The sequence below is a fragment of the Elgaria multicarinata genome, chromosome 4, assembly GCF_023053635.1.
Source record: "Elgaria multicarinata webbii isolate HBS135686 ecotype San Diego chromosome 4, rElgMul1.1.pri, whole genome shotgun sequence".
Taxonomy (NCBI): domain Eukaryota; kingdom Metazoa; phylum Chordata; class Lepidosauria; order Squamata; family Anguidae; genus Elgaria; species Elgaria multicarinata.
The window spans coordinates 97,490,582-97,510,819 of NC_086174.1; the positions used below are offsets into that span (position 1 = coordinate 97,490,582).

The window sequence follows — 20,238 nt, forward strand, 5'->3', positions numbered from 1 at the left end:
GCCGCAACCCATAGGGCTGTGCCCTTAAGTATTTGAATGGCGTCTGCAGTTGCAGCGTGTCTACTCCAACCCCACGCGTGTCTACTCAGAAGTAACTCCCAGGTGAAGTGTATAGAACTGCAGCCAGATTGCTGGGGAACAAGCCACTGAGGAAGTCGGCCGTCGTTGCCTTCCTAGTTCTGCTTGTGGGCTTTCCCCGCAGGCATTTGAACGACCACCGCGGGAATCAGGATGCTCGACTAGCCGGTGTGATCCTGCAGCACCGCTCTCCTTACGCCGGGACATGGCGCTGCCCGATCACAGCTACGCTACAATTCTGCATTTCTCCCTTCTTTCTTATTGGCAGCTGCCACTTTCACCCCGCACACCACGGGGAGGACAAAGGGTCAAATGTAACCCGGAAGCGCCTTCTGTAGACTCTAGAGCTGATACTCTACCATTTGATTAAGTCTATCGTCTGTTCCTAAGCGGACACTCCAGGAAACGAAAGAGAAAGTCGGAATGCTCCAAAGCGAGGAGGGAGGGCCAAGGGCGCGGCGCTCCTCAATGAGGAACGTTCATTCGCCGGCGTCGCGCCTGGAACGCTGAGACGTCACCCGCGTTCCGCAGGCTGCACAGCGCAGCCAGCCCCGCCCGCGCGGCTCAGCCGGCAAAACTAGCGGAAGAGGAGGAGCGCGCCTGCGCAAGGAGAAGAACCCGGAAGCGGCTTGATCGAAATAGTAAAGCCACGGCCTCCAAGGGGGAGGAATAGCGAGGAGTCAGCGTGGCCAGTCAGCGGAGCAGCCGAGGAGGTAAGCGGGGCAGCCCGAGACCGGGGTCCCGTTCCCTTTCCCCGGTCTCTGTACAGGGGATGCCCCGAGAGTTCCTGATCCCTAGGTCGAGTTGTGAATGGGGATAGAGACGGCCAGATCCCCTTAAATATGCCCCATTGGGGATCCCTCCCGAGTTAAAGGTACCATGGATCGCAGCCCGAAACCGAGAATGTCCAGCCTGCTCCTTGTCACTGGTGGTCTCGGCATTCCTTCTTTACTTCCACTGGCAGCCTGATCTTATGCAGGAAGCGTGCTTAGGATCCTGTATGCATGCTTGTGAGTGGCTCCCGATGATTTCAGTGGGACTTACACTGACGTAACCACAATCACTAGCTACCACACGATATAGTACAGTCTCCCCATCTGGATGGTTTCAAAAGGGAGCCAGACAAATTCATAGAGGACAAGGCTATCAATGGCTACTAGTACGAATGGCTGTATGCTAGTCCCAATATCTAAGAAGGTATACGTATGCACACCAGTTGCTGAAGATCATGAATGGCAGAGTGCTCTTGTAGGTTTCCCATAGGCAGCTGCTTGGCCACTGTGTGAACAGATTTCTGGACTAGATGAACTTTGGTCTCATCTAGCATGTATTTCTTACGTAACAGTTGATAGAATTGTTGCTTGATAGAATTGCAGTCTTATAGCTCAGTCCTGTTCGTGTTCTACTGATGGTAAAGCAACGTATTGCTCTTGTGTTAGAATCACAGCCATGCAGCCCAATGCTGTTGTCAATGTGCCTTACTCTTAAGTAAGTGTGCATGCCCTTTCTCACTGCTGAGGAAACACAATTGACTCTTTATACACATTAAGGGAAGACTGGATATTTTAACCTGGTTTTTCTTTAAACCAGACTGTCTCTGAGACAGAGTTCTTGTGGATAGGTGTTCTGGTGCATATTTGAGGGAAAACATCTTGACTCTATTCTCTCCTGAGATTCATGAAGACTGAGTAAAAGTAGTCATCCTTTATCCAATTAGCATCAAAAATATTTTTCTCTGGGTCTCGGCTGTGTGTGATGAACCAGAGCCATAAGAGAGCCAGAGAAAAGCTCTTCTGTCTTTAGCAATAACTAAGAGGGTCTGTGCTCCTCTATGGCTGCAGTGGAAAAAGAGAAAGAAGTAGCAGTTGCTTTGCATGCAGCTGAGAGCCCAGGCAGAACTTGGAAACTTGGTGGTGATTGGGCCTAGGTCTGTCTATGTAAAGTTCCACCACCATCTCTTTCCTTATTAAACTTGCTAGAGATGCCAGAGCACAGCTCCTTGGGCACCATTTGCTTTGCGATGGTTGTATGAAGCTGGGCTTGGTTCCTGCTCATTTGGCTTATGATAAGTCCTGCTGGAAGACTTTCACTCTTGCAGTTTGCCTAGTACTAAAGTCTTCCATTTGACCCAAAGTTTCCATGATTTCTAAAGTTTTAAAGACAAAGCCATTGGTTAGAGTTTGACCCCACCGGCAGGAGCACACTTTGAGCAGAGTTTTGATGATGACAGCTGAAAAGGGGATTACTGTTGCTGATTTGCCTTCCCACTGCAGCTTCTTCTTAACCCCCACCTAAAACAAAACAACAACACAATCTCCTCTGAAGGGTTGGAAGACTCTCTGGAACAGTAGTGTGTGTAGGGCATGGGTGGAAGCATTGAAAATTACCGTCCTCTCCCCTTCTGCCAGTAGGATTCTCTGCTGTATTTGAAGCTTTTGTGAATGGAAGGAGTCCTTCTGTTTGCAGAACGCACACTTTAGGTATGTGTAGTTGGCTCTGTACAGACATCATACTACAGTATGGTTGAGCTAAGTGTGAGTGATCCTAGCTTTGTGGGCCTGCATGCTCTCCCCTCCTCCTCCTATTTGTGTGGATAACCACAGGTTGCATGCTCTCTCTCCTACTACTGGCTGTGCGGTTAACCACCTGTGGTTAATCTTAACTCGTTAGTTAAAACAAGCCAGCTTCAAATATTGGGGTTCAAAGGTGATTGTATGAAACTAACCATACTTAATATTACCCAAAAATGGAAGTGAAAGCTTCCAAACGCCTTCTGGCCACACTTGAGGTGAGGGGGTGTGAGTCCAGGAGGAGACTAAACTTCTTAACATTTTGCTGAACCTTCATTTGGTGCAGTGTCCAAATGCAAGCTAGTGATTGGTGAACATTCCCCAACAAAAATTACAATTTTCTCTCCAGGTTCCGAATTCCTGTGTCCAATCTCAGTTTAAATTTTCATTTGTATATACAAACTACAACAGAATTACACCAGAAAGCCACCTCGGCCTATATCGCTCCCATCCTGGCATCCTTTTCAGAGATAGAGATTCAGCCCAGCTGTCACTTCTTGGAATGTCCATGTGACCAGCCCATGTGATGGACCCTGGTGTGGTCACATGACCATTCCAGGAAGTGCCTAGTGGGTTGGAACAACTTCACTACAGGAAGCACAAAAAGAGGTTTTCTAAACTATTAAGAACTTTAGAAAACCTTCTGCGCTTGTAGTACTGTACTTACCTTCAGAGGGAGTGTCTCAACCAGGAATGCACTTCCTGGAATTGCAATGTGACCATGTCAGGGTGCATCACATGGGCATTTCAGGAAGTTTAGGTGCTTATAATTAATTTTGATTTGAATAGTGAAGTTCATGGCATAGCCATCCAAGCTCCAAATGCATGCAAGTATTGCAAACATAGTAGATTCAGCTTATGAGCCACCTAATTTTGAGTTTTGTTGGCATTATTAATGTAGCCATTGTGTCTAGGTTGGCTCAAGTAAATCCAAATCTCTGCTTTTACTTGATATTGGTGATAATTTTGTGTAGACTGTTTAACTAGTGTTAGGATCAGGAGCATTTTATAAGTAAATCTAAATAGTATTCACCTGTTACCATGAGTAACTGTTGCTACAGGCACTGGATTAAAGTGAGAAGGTTATATAATGAAAAATATAATGAGTAGCCAGAAATCCACATTTTATCCTGTAAAACATTAGTGTAATAAGCTATGTTAATGTAGATCCTTGCATAGTTATGTGTATAAAGTCTTAAACCACTGACATTTTCTTTCCATCATTGGCTTGGTGGAGATGAAATGTTGGCTTTTTGCAAATTGGAAATGTACCTCCAGCTTTCCACATCTGGCACAAATTCTCCATTCCCTCATTAACTATAATTATTCTTCAGTACTATTATCTGCCCAAAGATTCATCTGGGTAATTCAAAACAAATTAATCCAGGTGTCAAGGCATATTTGCGAACCCTGTCTAAGGGCAGCCTGGTTACTGTTAACCATGGTTAGTGTGGGCGCAGCTAATAATAATAATAATTTTATTTATTTCTTACCCACCTCTCCCTTTAGATCGAGGCGGGGAACAACATTAGAACAGGAATCAATACATCTTAAAAATTCATGATTTAACATTGATCTGGATAGGCCTGCTGGAAAAGGCTAGTCTTTAAAGCTGCCTTAAAATCACACAGAGAGTTAATTTTACGAATCTCCTCTGGCAGGCCATTCCACAATCTGGGGCGACAGAAGAAAAGGTCCTCTGGGAAACTGATGTCAGCCTAGTTTTAGCTGACTGAAGTAAGTTCACCCCAGAGGACCTGAGTGTGTGGGGCGGATTGTACGGGAGAAGGTGATCCCGCAGGTAACCTGGACCCAAACCATTTAGGGCTTTAAAGGTAATGACCAACACTTTGTGCTTTGCCCGGAAACTAATTGGCAGCCAGTGGAGTGATTTTAATGTTGGGGTAATACGCTCACCCCTAGATGTACTGGTGACCAACCTGGCTGCCATATTTTGAACTAGTTGAAGTTTCCGAACTAGATACAATGGTAGCCCTGTGTAGAGCGCATTGCAGAAGTCAAGCCTTGAGGTTACCAGCGCGTGCACTACTGTCTTTAGGTCTTCTGACTCTAAGAAGGGGCGCAGCTGGCGTATCAGCCGAAGCTGATAGTAGGCACTCCTGGCTGTCGCATCTATCTGGGCTGTCATTTGGAGCAACGGATCCAGGAGCACCCCCAAACTGCGAACACAGTCTTTCAGGGGGAGTGTAGCCCCATCCAGAACTGGCTGACACACCTCCAAACCTAGGTCAGAGCCCTTGACAGCAAGCACCTCTGTTTTGTCTGGATTCAGCTTCAGTTTGATTTTCCTCATCCAGCCCATTACTGCCTCCAAGCATTCATTCAGAGGAGACACACTATCCTTAGCTAACGCTGTTATTGAAGGCATAGAGAAATATAGTTGAAATCTGAATTATGATTAAGGCTAAGAAATAATTTTCCTGCAGAGAAGGTGAGGCGCATGTATTCCTTAGCCTAGATTCCAGTGTACAAACTGCAGTTTGCAGGATGCCTTCATTTGTGCCCTGGAGCATTGCCTTTCCCCATCTATTCTTCATTCTGTTTTTAAATGAGAAATTAATGTACTAAAATACGTTCTCTTTGAAATAAAGTCTCTTTTCGTTTAAGTTGCTATCAAATAGTACACAGTGTATTAAATACTTTGTGATTTTAGATTTTGGAATCATGTATGCTAGATTATCTAAGGCTGTTTTTCCCATTCATTTTCCTTTAGGAGAGGGAATGCATTAATTATAGATTGAGTGTGAAATCATGAATTACAGTTTTGAAACGTGGTATCAATTGGGACTGTTCTTATGAAAAATGCAGATGGTATTATAAAGAATCTGTGTATATATCTATGCTATTCCTATGATTCTGAAGTAATAAACAATGTCAACTGTACAATCTTATGCATGTCTACTCAGAACTACACTCTCTTCAATTTAATGGGCAATTGTGTGTAGAATTTCCGCCTAAGGAAATCCATTCATTTCTTGGCACGACATGGCCTAGCTTCTGCTGCACCATAAAATCGCTAATATTCTCTATCTATTCAATGAATATGTGATCGACCTATTAAATTGTTGAAAGAAGAATTTCTTTTTAGAATGGCTTTATAATGTTGTAAAAATTTTAATCATAGTTTACCTGATAAATATATTTTTATAATGTTCATGACTGCTGGGTCTAGGTCTAAAAGTGTAATCCTATACTTGTCATTGGATTCAGTGGGATTTACTCCTAGGTACATGTGTATAGGTTTGCACCTTTAGTTAACAAGCACTGCTTCCACTCCAGTTGCCCTTTTTATTCTCTTAGAACAATTTCCCTTTTTGAATGTATTCGGTCCTAAGTTTATGTAGTTTTGCTGTAAAGCTGCAGTGACTTGTTGGGATTAAGTGTTTGAGAAATGACTGTGTATAAGAACAAAGGAAGAGCTCTGCTGGATCAGAGCAAAGGCCTGTCTGATCCAGCATTCTGTTTCCATAATGGCCAACTAGATGCCTATGGAAAGCCCCTAAATTCCTACTTGGAAATTATTTATGTGAGTGAAGTAACACTCTTCCACTTGTGTTCCCCAGCAGCTGGTATACAGAGGGATACTGCCTCTGATAACTGGAGGCAATGTATAGGTATCAGGAATAGTAGCGATCGATAGCCTTGCCCTCCATGAATATGTCTATTCCCCTTTTAAAGCCATCCGAATTGGTGGCCATCACTGCATCTTGTGGCAGTGAATGCACTGTGTGAAGGACTTCATTTTTTCTGTCCTGAAACTTCCACCATTCAGCTTCATTGGATGAGCCTGGATTCTAATTATGACAGTAACTTCCTTCTCATGCATAATTTTATATATTGTTACTATGTCCCCACCTTTATTTACCTTTTTTCCTAAATGAAAAAGTTCCAGATGTTGCAACATTTTCTCATAGGGGAGCTGCTTCACACACACACCCCTTGGTCATGTTGGTTGCCCTTTTCTGTACCTTCTCTATCTTTTTTAAAAGGCATCGTGATATTGGCAGTTTTGTTTTTGATTCTTTTCCTAATGATCTCCAACATGGAATTTGACTTTTTCACAGCAGCCATTCACTGGGTCAGTGTATCTTAGGGTAAGGCTCAGTAGTTCTCTCAGATACATTCTCTGTAATTCTGTTGTGAATCTTGAAAGAGAAGATTTCCATTTTCCCCATTCATCTTTGAGACTACCCATGAATTTGGTCTCAATGCACAGTGTCCAATTTTGTCATTTTGAAAGTGGAAATGATGTTGCACTAGTGGAAACTAGGTTCTGAACTATGCGCAAGAAAAGAATTCAACTAAAGTTACACTCGTGTGAGTGGAGTTGTGCAACCATTTGTGCAATGGAAAGATTTGACAGACATCCACTAGTGCTATTCAGGTTTGCGGAATGACAACATTGGATGCTGTCCTAATAGACTCGAGATGAACATTCCCCAAGCCACAGGTAAAAAATTAGGATATATAAAAATTGCACTCCAGACAAGACACCTTTATTCTGATATATATTTTTGATACATGCACACAATACACAGATATCAGGCATAATTTAATGAGATTCTTGTGCTCTCCCCGCATTTGTCTCCCAAAGTGCTGAATGCCCCTCAGATCTGTAGATCCCTCTCTCTGGGAGGCCATTTGGCACTTGGTAGGCAGTACTGCTCTAGATGTCCATTAACAGATTCTCAAGCCTTTCCTTTCTACTTGCAAACTTCTGGTTTCATATGTGCTTATGAACGTTTTCTAAATGTTTGGAAGCTTGTTTATGCACAAGCAGGAAGACAAGGACAGCCCTCAAATATCAATGTTAAGGATTGTAGAGTCTGAATATGCATGTTACTTAGTACTGTGCTATTTAGAGGAACCTCTTCATTTTTATCTGTTGCTTATGTAGAAAGAACTAATTGTTGTGTGGCGCAGTGTTGATTATTTATGTGAAATTAACCAGCAAAGGGAATGCTAGAAAAAAAAGTTATGGAAAATGTTCATATGTTACAGAAAACAGCATTGTTACTCATTATGTGAAAATAACATGGCCAGCCTTGGATGTGCATGCTTCCCCTCTTTTGCATGCAAAGAGAGGAAATTTAAAGCTTTCTTTTGTTGCTGGAAACAAGCTGTATTTTCCTGTTATGTTTGAATATGGGAAACTGTATTGCAAAGCACTGTTACGATGCAAAAAACCAGCTTGGCCATGCTTGGAACTGTAGGACTTTTTTCTCTCTAAACATGCATAGGATTGCACTGTTGTTAATAACAAACTAGGATGAAACCATGGTTTCAGATCCTGGTTTGTTATATCTCAATGTGATTTGTACAAGCCACAGTTTCTTATAATTGGACATCACTGGAAAATGTAGCTTGTTCCAATCCACAAAGGAAGCTTAAAGTTTGTCCCCTGGTGCACAAATCATGCAAATCACCCTCTCTTGTGCACAAAGGGGATGGAAGAGGCAAGTGCATGAACCCAGGGTTTGCCACATTGCATTCTTGTTGCAAGGAATGATTACAGCTGAGCCAGGTCAAATTGCTCCTTACTGACAAACTCTTAAGGCTCAACTTCTGTATTTGTCCACAATAAATAGTCAGGTATTTGTCCTAGTATTTAAATATAAGATTTTATTCTAACACCTCATGTTGGCATCCATATAGTAATGCTTGTGCCAGTGCTGGAATTGCTTAGTAACCAAAGAATATGATCCTGATTCCTAAGAAATCTGGAAGTTTTTTGCAGGTTGGCTAGCTATTTATTTAATTTAAACCCTTTCTAGCAAAAAATGGCATTCAAGGGGGTAGGTGGGTGTGGGAGGGGGGGCAAGCTGGACTGCTTAACTATAGCTATTTTTGTCTGACCAGTAAACATCCTGTTTCTGGTTTTTTTGAGCAGGTGAATCCAGATTGTGAGTATTTCAAGGCAATGTTGTTGTCTTGAATTGCTACACTTTGGAAAGCCTAGCATTGCTTGACTTGTTAAAATAATATCTCTACCTTACTTACCTTTAACATAAAAGGTTTCTAAAGCACGAGCAAAGCTTAATTTTGATTTTGTTGTTCTTTTTTAGGAGTTTACATGTTGGAGATTAATTTAATGTCTCATCATATGGATCACTGAATGGGTAATAAATGGCCCTTCCTCGCCTAACAGGAGCGCTGCGCTCCTTTTCAAATGTCACTAAACAAGATGATTATAGTGAAGAAACTGCTGACTTAACGGTAATTTAAATATTGTGGAAATATTTTAATATCTTGATTTACTTAAAATGTACAATCACTTTGTCAACAGCATTGCCACAGGCTATATATTCCTTGCATACATTATTGTTTTTATTGTATGAGCTTTTCTTTTTAAAAAAACAAGAGAAACTTGAGCTACTTGCTACTGTATTTATTTATTACATTTATATACCGCCCCATAGCCGAAGCTCTCTAGACAGTTTACAAAAGTTAAAAACATTAAAAACAAATATACAAAAATTTAAAAGCATAAAAACAGCAAGTTCTGCTGTAAGTTCTGTAACTGCAACAACTGGTGAAATATGTGATATTTTCCCACGGATATTGGGCACTGTCCTACTTTGCCACTGCACTCCTGCTGTTTCTGGAAGCTAGTGTTTCCTAAAACACCCCTGGAAATGAATGGAAACTGTTATTTTAGGTAGCAGAGCACCGCTGATTTGCCCCATTCCAGATAGGTGTTTCCACTTTAGGATCCATTTCTATGGGTTCTGCTAGTGTGTCAGCAGCATTGGATATTGCCCACCGTTGATAACAGTGGGCATACCTGAGGGTGATATTCAGTGGGTTGGTTTTGGCCTATAGTCTGCCAGTGTCTGACCAGTAATCTGTAAAGAATTGGGCATTATTTCGTTATCAGTATCCAGTGAGTGATATTGACTGCTGCTTCACCATAATTTGCTGAGTGGGATAGAAGTATGTTAATCCTTCACCTCACTGTATGCTTGGTCTAATTACTGGTTTGAGGGATCTGTGAGAAAATCATTCCTATCCTCTGCTATTTTTCTTTGTTTTTAATGGTCCTAGAAATTGAGCTTCTCATCTATGTTGTAAAAGAAAAGCCAGAACTTTTAACCAACAGCAGACACTTCTGAAACAAAGTGGCAGAAATAGTGGGGCAACTTAGGGATGGTGGGTGGGAGATCTTCATTGCCAGCCAGCCAATCACATCTCCCTTCAAAGTAAATTGAAAAGAAACAAATTGGCATCTGGCAATTTGTTACTGAGATACCATCTACGCCTACCCAAGCACTTTGGGGCTGATCCTGATTCTGTCATGATGGTACAAGCCTAAAGTAACTCTTCTGTTTTTTTACTTTTATTCCATTTTTTCGTCACTATAACTAGAAGAGTAATTTGGCCCTCTCTTTCCATGTCATTTGAAATAGTGCACTTACACAACGAAATGAACCATTAAAAGAGAATCCATTCACTGAAACGAGCATCAGCAACAACTAATATAGCATAAATTGAAGAGACATACTGTACAGCACTTTAATGCATTTTTCTTAAATAATTTCTTGATGGATGTCAAAGAGGGGGTGGAATACTAGTTACATTTATTAATAATCTGGATGTACAGTTTTTCTGGTTGCCACTACAGCTTGCTTTTATTCTTATGATACAGCACAGCATTAGGTAGCAAGGTCCATAACAAGGTTGGACTGGTGTTGAGACATCTGGATATGTTAATGTCCCATTTCTATTTATCTTCCTGAAAAGTGAGAACACTATTGGAGTATATAATTGGTGGCGGGGAAGAACACCCCCCAAATGCAATTGTATTTCACTTCTTCCCATAGACTGATTATCTGGATCCATTTCAGTCGGGTTTCAGGCCCGGCTTTGGCACGGAAACAGCCTTGGTCGCCCTGTATGATGACCTATGTCGGGAGAAGGACAGGGGGAGTGTGACTTTGTTGATTCTCCTTGATCTCTCAGCGGCTTTCGATACCATCGACCATGGTATCCTTCTGGAACGTCTGCCTGAGTTGGGAGTGGGGGGCACTGCATTGCAGTGGTTCCGCTCCTACTTAGCGGGACGGCTCCAGAAGGTGGTGCTTGGGGGACATTGCTCGGCCCCGTGGACTCTTCAGTATGGAGTTCCGCAGGGATCGGTCTTGTCCCCCATGCTGTTTAACATGTACATGAAACCGTTGGGTGCGGTCATCCGGAGTTTTGGAGTGCGCTGTCATCAGTACGCTGACGACACGCAGCTCTACTGCTCCTTTTCATCCTCATCAGGTGCGGCTGTGGATGTGCTGAACCGGTGCTTGGCTGCGACAATGGACTGGATGAGGGCTAATAAACTGAAGCTCAATCCAGACAAGACTGAGATGCTGCTGGTGGGTGGTTCCTCTGATCGGATGGGGGGTGTTCAACCGGTTCTGGATGGGGTTGCACTCCCCCTGAAGGAGCAGGTTCGTAGCTTGGGGGTTCTCCTAGAACCATCTTTGTCACTTGAGGCTCAGGTGGCCTCGGTGGCACGGAGTGCTTTCTACCAACTTCGGTTGGTGGCCCAGCTACGCCCCTATCTGGACAGGGATAACCTAGCTTCAGTTGTCCATACTCTGGTAACTTCCAAATTAGATTACTGCAATGCCCTCTACATGGGGCTGCCTTTGAAGACGGTCCGGAAGCTGCAGCTTGTGCAAAATGCGGCGGCCAGATTGATAGCTGGAACAGGGAGGTTTGAGCATGTAACACCGATTCTGGCCCACTTGCATTGGCTGCCTATATGTTTCCGAGCCCAATTCAAGGTGCTGGTCTTAACCTATAAAGCCCTACATGGCTTGGGACCACAATACCTGATGGAACGCCTCTCCCGACATGAACCTACCCGTACACTGCGCTCAACATCTAAGGTCCTCCTCCGAGTGCCTACTCCAAGGGAAGCTCGGAGGATGGCAACAAGGGAGAGGGCCTTTTCAGTGGTGGCCCCCCGACTGTGGAATGATCTCCCCGATGAGGCTCGCCTGGCGCCAACATTGTTATCTTTTCGGCGCCAGGTCAAGACCTTTCTCTTCTCCCAGGCATTTTTAACAGCATTTTAACAGCATTTAACAACGTTAAGTTTGTTTTTAATGGACCCCACAATTGTTGTTTTTAAATGGATACTGTTGTTTTTATACTTTTTTTTATGTGTGTGTGTGTGTTTTTAAATTGTATACTTTTAATGTTTACTATTTTTAAATGTTGTAAACCGCCCAGAGAGCTTCGGCTGTGGGGCGGTATATAAATGTAATTAAATAAATAAATAAATAAATAAATAGTAGAGAGTCTTAGTGGGGAGGGTGAGATGGGGAAGCAAAGATGAGAGATGGGGATGACAATCTGTTTAGACGATATATTTAAATAGAACATGATTAATAACTCATGAAATTTGTTGGTAATTCAGAGACAGACGGGCATGGATCAAATTGCAGACCACTGTATTTGTGTCTAGCCGTAAGAATTTTAATTATACTACTGATATGTTTTAAGATATGAGCTGGCTGACTTCAGTCTGTAAGGCAGCCTTCCCCAACCTGATTCCCTCTGGATGTTTTTGATTGCAACTCCCATTAGCTCCAACCAGCAGGGCCAGTGGCCAGGAATGCTGGGAGGTGTCATTCAAAATGTTTGGAGGGTACCAGATTGGGGAAAAGTGCTGTAGGAAGCCCTCTCCGTAGCATGCTATGTAACAAACATTGTGCTGGCTTATGCCATTTCAGGAATATTTCTATTAGGTTGTAGTAGCAGTAGGAAAAGACAATGTAAATATCTTCTTAATAATTATTTTCTCTCTCCCAGTTTAATATTCTTAATGCCTTTTATCAGTGACACCGAATATCTCCTGCTGCATACATTTCCATTAATACCTTGTAAAGGGTAAAGAAGACGAGTGCAATTTATTGCAGGATGAATTGAGCTTAAAGGCCTTTTCATATTTACTTTCGTAGTTGTAAACTAAATACAGAAACAACAGTATAGCTGGATACTTGTCGAGTGTATTCTCAGTGGCTAGCCTGAATTTGCCCAATGTGTGAAATGGCTCTTCCTAAAACCATGGACCGGATGTGTTGTGGATAGGGTCATCAGTCTGATTGAGGAGCTGCAGATTTTCTGTGTGAGTGAAGTTTTCTCTCTCACTGTCTATTTCTCCTCCTGCTGAAGTTGGCAGGGAAATTGTATTATATGGGATCTATGTGTGCATTGGAGCACGCATAGTGCTTTCTATTGGAGCTGATAGCTCTTTGTCAAACGAAAGTGACGTGTGTAACTCTGGATTTTAAGGCATCATCTTAAAGTAAGCATTCAAAATGTCACTACTGTTTTAAAGATAAGAATGCAAAATTTAGCTTTTGGTGTTGTCAGGTCTAATAAGTAATCTGATCAGTGATAAGTAGAGTTTGGAAGTGTGTGAAAACATACTGTTTTTCTTTTATCGTATGGACTACTTACAATGTTTGTGTGCAGGATAAAAGATCCAAGTTGCAAGAACAGCTGTTGAATTGTGGTCTTACCTGGAAGAAAATAGTTACATTTGTTGATGAAAATTCACCCAAGGAAAGCCAGCAATCTCTACAAGGAGATTTAAAGACAATACTGCAAGCTGCCAAACATATAGGTAAGTGGTAATTTAGAATTGGCCTAATAATTGTACACAATTGAGCCACATTGCGCAAATAAATAAATTTAAAAACTGCACACTTTTCTTACTTAATTTTTTTATAGGTCTGTTTGCCCATGTATTTGGGGCATGTCGATGACATGGGTCAGCCTTGCATGTATGGCAGGCTAGGAAGTTTTGTTACCTTATTTTCATTTTCAAATACTTTTTAGAAAGCATCAACAAAGAGGGTTGTGACACCTTAAAGACCAAGAACTTGGTTAGAGCATAAGCTTGCATGTACTAGAGTCCACTTCTGCAGATGCACGTGGAATTTAATCCATTAAAGCTTACGCCATAATAAATTAGGTAGGGCTTTGGATTGGAGCTGACAATCCTGCAGCCCTGAGGGTGTTGTTACCGGGCCATGGAATACCGTGGACCTTCCCCTCTGTGGGCAGAGAGGGTGGTCAGCTATAGAGTTCCTCCCCTGACAGGTGATGGAGACGTCTGTGCCATGACTCACCTGCTGTCACGGCTCAGATGGTGGTAGGGCTGATAAGGGGTCTGCTGGGAGCCTTGTCCCCTGGATATGCCCCCAGAATTGGAGCCAGTGAGAGGGGAAGCTTTTAAAAAGTAGAGTAAAGGAGGTAACCTAGCAGGACTTAGGAAGTGGCAATTTTTCTGCACTGCCTCTCTTTAAAGTGCTGCAAGGCTTTCTGGTTTTACTGCAACAAACTAAAGCGGCTAGCCCTCTGAGATACTTTTAAAAATCTCTAACCTCCAATTTTAGAGAAAATAAGTTTAGTGTTCGTTTGTTTTAAAAAACCACCCAATTGTTCACTGCTCTTTTTATCTTCCAAATATTGCCTCGTTCTCTCCCTTTTTAACTTTGGGGTAATTTCAGACAGAAAGTTTTTTTTCTAGGGAATCTGTTTTAAATTTGGGACTCTGAGCCACCACCTTTTTGCAAGGGGCAATTCTGGATCAGCTTGAGCAGTATCTAGTTGTCAATGGCAACCAGGCTCCCTGTTAACAACAAGCCTGTGTAATCCACAACATAATCCACTGTTTGCTTGGAATCAGGCATAAGTGCCCTTTTAGATAGCTGAGTTAAATCCTTCAACGCTATTATAACTGCTTCAGGCAATTTGATTAAACCAGAGGAGGCTCACTTCTGAACTGTAGGAAATACCTGTGAGTTGTTCAGATGTTTGGCTACTGACATGATTTGGATAATATTACTTTGAAATACTATATACATAAATGGGATAGCTGTAAAGTACAAAAATAATTATTAGAGAAAGCGATAGAGTTGTCGTTTTAAAGAAAAGTTAAGAGCGCGAAGGTCAGTAATTTCTGTTGTGCACCCTATCTGATGGTTTATCCATTTGAGTGATTTCTAAAGCCTTAAATAGCCATTCTGTCATAGCTGAGGTAGCAAGCCTCTGGGATGCTGCCATGAACCCTAATGGCAGAAAAGTCAGGTGAACTGGACCCTTAAGGAGGTAATTCAACCCTCACCCCCAGTCTGAAATGGTACAGTTCAAACTTCTGCCAAGTCATTTACCACCTCATGTGTAATATCTAGGTTGGCTGTCCTTAAAAGAGGAACCTGGATCCAAAAGGGCCCAAGGGGAGTTTGCAAGTGCTCACAAGAACTTCTAAGCTCTCCTTGATCTGTAAAAAGGTATCCCCAGAATCTGGGCAATCCCCTGGATCAGCCTTCCCTACTGGGCACACTACAGATATATTGGAGTGCTACTTATTTATTATATTTATATCCAGCCTTTTTTCCTCAAGAAACGCAGAGTGGTGTACATAATCCTCCACCTCTCCATTTTATCCTCTGTGACTGGTCTAAAGTCACCCAGTGAGCTTCATGGCTGACTGGGGACTAGAACCCAGATCTCCCAAATCCAAGTCTAACACTCTAGCCAGTACACTACACTGGCTTCCGTCACCCCCAGCCAGCATGCTGGAGTTGTGGTCCATCACATTTGGCAGGCATTGGGTTAAGGGAGGTTGCTCTGGAGCAAATGGGCACACTGGATGCATAGCCGTTGGAAGGAGAACCTGGAAATAGTCAGGCTGGCTGGGGATACCCAGGCAGAAGACCTCTCAGCCTTTGTTATTAGCATTTTAGCATGCTCATTAGGGCTTAGACAAACCTTGAATATGGATGTTGGTGTGTGTGTGGCATGCTTATGTATAAACACATGGACACACACAGACGCTAACACTTACTCCCATACCCTTGGGTCAGAAAACACCTTCATATTTTTTTCAACATTATATCAGTAGCCTCCTCAATGTTTTTCAGTATTTTCAAGGGAGCCGTGCGTTTAGCTATATGCACATATGTGTGCATAAGAGTGTGCAATGTGTACAGTTTTCCTGATGCCTTCATACAAAAGTCATAAAAAAAGATTGTTTAATAGCTAGTTTAATTGTTGTGGGCTAGATTGTTAATGGTAAGTGTGAGTTTGCATAGGTTTTAGCTGCAGAAGAAAGTACATTTCAAATAGAAATGTTAAATTTATAACTGCAGAGTGGTTGTATGACTTAGAATTCCCATCTAATAAAACATTCAAATCCTTATTAAGATTGTTGACATGTTGGGTGTCCTTGATGCCCTATTTTTGGACTCATAAAATACAGCTTGTCCAAAGCATGTCAAAAGTGGATTTATTATTGGAAGTTCTGAATGTGCTATTTGAAGTACAGTTCTTGAGTAAAAATTAGGACTGAGTTGAAAACTCTCTGTTGTTGCTTTTCTGCCTGCAGTGAGGTGCAATGAATTTGTGCTTGTCATTTGGGATGGTTCAAAGAGTGCACATCTCACTTGGGCCAAGGCTCCAGGCTTTTTTTATCCATGTGCAGCTGCCTTGGGAGTATTGAAAAACCGTGAGGAGGCTGACTTGATGTTGGCAAAATTTGGGGGTGCTTTCTGTCCCTGAGTGTATAAGAGTGTGTGTGTGTGTGCTACACATGCACACACACTTGGCCTAATAATAACAGGTCTGCTCAAATACTGGTTACACAGGCTGGGAGTGCTTCTGCAGATGAGCTTGGGTATTCCCAGCTTCTCCTTCCAACAGCTGTGCTTTGCAGGTTGCTCCTCTAGCAGCCTTTCCCACCTGATGCCCTCCAAATGTGCTGGACTACAGCTCCCATTATTCACAGCCAGCATGGTGGGTGGCAATGATGGGAGGTAAATACTCCAACACATCTGGGTGGGTTGGGGAAGTCTGCTCCAGAGGATCTCCCAAGCTTTGGGGACCCCTTTTGGAGTGTCAAGGAGGACCGAGAAGTTCTTGTGGGCATTTGAAAACTCTCTTGGAGCCCTTTTTCATCCAGTCCCCTCTTTTTAAAGAGGCTAACAGCCAACCTATACATTTCAGACAATGAGGTAGTAAACCGACTTGGCAGAACTTTGAACTTTACCATTTCAGGCTGCTGGTGGGTAGGTGGGCTGAATTTCCTCCTTGAAGACTCTAGCTCACCTGACTTTCCCAACATCAAGGCTAGTGGCAGTGTCATAGACACTTGGTACAGCTTGGTTATCTTGGTGGTCAGAGAAAGGCTGTGTTCGGACAACACAATCGTCAGTGGTGGGTTAATAATCAAATCCACAGTTGATTACTGAGGGGTACTCCCCACACAACATGATTACAATCAACCGTGATGTGGAGCCAGCTTCAAGTTGAACGTTAGTCAACTGTGTGTTTCATTGACATTTCCCCTGCCATCTTTCCCCCCTCAGTCCTTCCGCTGGTAACCCATCAGCCATTACGAATTCTGCCGGCTGGATTAGAGTGGCAGCTGCTGCTTTGGTCTCTCTTGCCAGAGGACTCTGTAGTTGCCAAAAATAACCAACTGTGTGCGACGAAATAGTCAACAGTGCCCGACACATGACACAATAACCAACGGTTGTTCAAATAATCAGTGTGTTATAGTGGCTAAAGTGTTGGACTGGGAGTTGGGAGTTCTAGGCCCTACTTGGTTCTAGGAAACTCACTGGGTGACTTTGGGCCAGTCACAGATTCTCAGCCCAGCCCACCTCACAAAGTTGTTATTGTGAGGATAAAATGGAGAGGAGGAGGATTATGTACGCTGCCTTGAGTTCCTTGGAGAAAAAAAAGATGGGGTATAAATGCAATAATAAATAATAAAGAAATAATCAACTCTGCACAGCATTGTTTGTTTGCGTTGATTATTTGGGCTGAATAATGAATCATGGTGTGAAAAGATCCCAACAGATGGCACAATAAGCAATCGTTGATTATTTAACCCACCGTTGGTTATTGTGTCATCTGAACCCAGTCTATTTCCGGACTCTCCAAGGCCAAATACTACATCCTGGTTGGAAACCTTGGGTATGGAGGGTAGGAGAAGAGAGGGAAAACTCTGAGCTGGGACCGGTGTTGTATTATCCACCCCAGCAGCTGAAAATGGGTTCTAACCAATCAGCAAGGACGATTGGGGTAGGGAATGGGCCCTTTGGCATGGGAAAGAAACAAGAGGACCTTATTCCCAGGAAGTAGGATGCTTAAGTGACCAAACTCTGGATCTTGTGCTGAGCTGTAGGAAGAAGTATTAGTTGAAAGAGAGAACCCAGCCAGTGGCTGCTGTTTGTCTATATCCTGTTAAAGAGAAATAGACTTGCCTATAGCATCATTTTGGTGCCCATCTGTCATTTTAGAAGGCTTTAGTGGACAGGTATGATGCCATTCCTGCCCATATCTTTATATGAAAAGGTTCCAGGCATGTAGTAATCTAGCATGTTAGCATGAGGTATATGCTAGATTTCTTGTTTTGATGTCCCTAGTTCACTACATGCAGGGTGCCTTTATAAAACAACAACAACAGCAACAACAATAATGAGAGAAGCATTACAAAACCATGATCCACTTTCCACACTCTTATTCATATTTTATGTTCCTTTACTGGATTTTTACAAAAAACATCCAAAGGTAGTTGTAGTGTAGGTTGCTGGTGAAAATGCAGGTAGTTATCTCCTCTTTCTTACTTTGTTCCCTGAACAGTGGGATCTGAGAATGGACAAGAAGCCATTGAAGGTGGTGCTGTTTTCCTTTTTAAAACATTCCGCATGAAGGAATGTGTTGGCCATGATGAGACCAAAGCCATCAAGCAGATGTTTGGGCCCTTTCCGTCCTCTTCTGCTACCGCAGCCTGCAATGCCACCTGTCAGATTGTTTCTCACTTCCCTGAGGAACAGCTCACCGCCCTTCTGCGGATGTCAGAAGAGCAAAACGGCAGCACAAAGCTGTGTTTCGGCAAAAACGTCACATTTTCATTTGACATGCATGACTTGGATCGCTTTGAGGAACTGCCAGTCAATGGCGACATGGCTGAGCAGAAAGTGATAAGCTTGGATTACAAGAAATTTCTGAATAACCATTTGGAACGTTTCCCCAACTGCTGTGATGAACGCTCTGCTGCGAAGTCGTTGGAGAAAGTGGACGATTCTTTTCTGTGGTGTGAAGTCGGGAAGTATCTGAATGAGTCGCTGAAGGGAACTTCTGGAGGCCCGACAACGGAGCATCTTTGCTGCACTTTGTACGAGATGCTCGCTTCGCAGAAAAGCGGTGATGAGCTTCAGAATGAGGTAGGGTATGCATAATGTTTGCAGCATTAACGTAGCTTAAGCTTCAGTGGCTTGGATCCAGAGCTTGCTGGAGTGCAAGCCACGTGCGTGATGGGGCTTTCATGCTCACCCCCATGCACGTGTGATCCCTGAAAAGCCACATGAAGGGCAGGAAAGGCTTGCAATTTGGGAAGGGGGAGCTGGAGCAAACTGTGTTGAAACTTCTTGCTTCATTTCAAAATCGCTCTTTCAAACTGTTCATCTGGAAAAAAGCATAAGGATCATCCTTGGGGTAAGTGTCTGCTGATTTAGTGTGGAGTGGCAGTGCTTCAGCTTGTTACCAAAGCAGTAATGGGAGGACATATAAACCTGGGTCCTCCTTTGTTTTTAATGCAAATTGAATGGCATTTTGAACCAATAAAAAATGTTAATGGGATGCATAGATATGGGGAGAGTGGTCCCACTCCGAACATGATCTGGTGTTTGTTATTCCTATCGCGTATTCCATTTGGCTGACTGCACAAGAGAGGGCAATCTGGGATTTAATTATGGTAAGGTTGCACTACAGAAACATTCTGTACTGTAGATCCACTGCCATGACAAGGAGAAAGTCAGATGCTGGCAGGGTAAAGAGGGGACTTGAGAAGGAAATCTGGCACAAGTGAAGTTGAGCAGGGAAGCGTTCTGCTCCTCTCATGATAGTGGAAAGGAGTAGATGGGAGAAGTACAGGTTGGGGTTAAGGAAGCTTCAAGTTAGAGGAATGAGGTTTATAGTATGCTGTTTATAGAAGTAACAAGTCTATATTGTTTGTTGAGTGCAGAAACAAAAAATAAATAGGACTTGCCAGTTTGGTCTTTAAGGTGAACAAAATCGTGATCTAACTATTCAAATGATACTGTATGGTGGTTTCTCTCCCATCCTGTTAGGATTTTGCTGGGGGCAGCACAAATAATGTGCTGATTGCCCACAGAAGGGCCAATTCCTCTCTATTCTCTGACATCTCTGCACATTGTAGGGGAGGGAGGGGTTGGTGGCAGAAGAACAAATTATTTATTTACTTGCTACATTTGTATTCCACCTGTCCGCTCGATGTGGTCAAGGCACCTAAGAGCAATAATAAAATAAACTATTAAATTAAAACAAAACAAAGGCAAATAAACCATCAATAAAATCAATACAAGCAACCAGTTAAAACTAATTAGAATATATTTACAGATCAGCATAAGTGCCTGATTAAATAAAACTGCTTCTGCCTGCTGGGTAGCAGCTAAGCAAAAAAAATGTGGGCCTGTCTGTGTGTGCAAACTATCTCAAAATAGTTTTGTGAAGATAAAATGAAAGAGGACAG

General features: G+C 42.8%; 1 protein-coding gene across 1 annotated transcript in view; it reads left to right on the forward strand.

Annotated features, from left to right (window-relative positions):
- Positions 1-762: 762 nt before the first annotated feature.
- Positions 763-20,238, forward strand: part of ASCC3 (activating signal cointegrator 1 complex subunit 3) — a 255,779-nt gene continuing 236,303 nt past the window's right edge. Inside the window, exons 1-4 of the mRNA XM_063124851.1 lie at positions 763-791; positions 8,735-8,885; positions 13,146-13,296; positions 18,327-18,910. Coding sequence (XP_062980921.1) covers positions 8,796-8,885; positions 13,146-13,296; positions 18,327-18,910 — 825 coding nt within the window. The 5' untranslated portion in view covers positions 763-791; positions 8,735-8,795. The remainder of the gene's footprint in view (positions 792-8,734; positions 8,886-13,145; positions 13,297-18,326; positions 18,911-20,238) is intronic.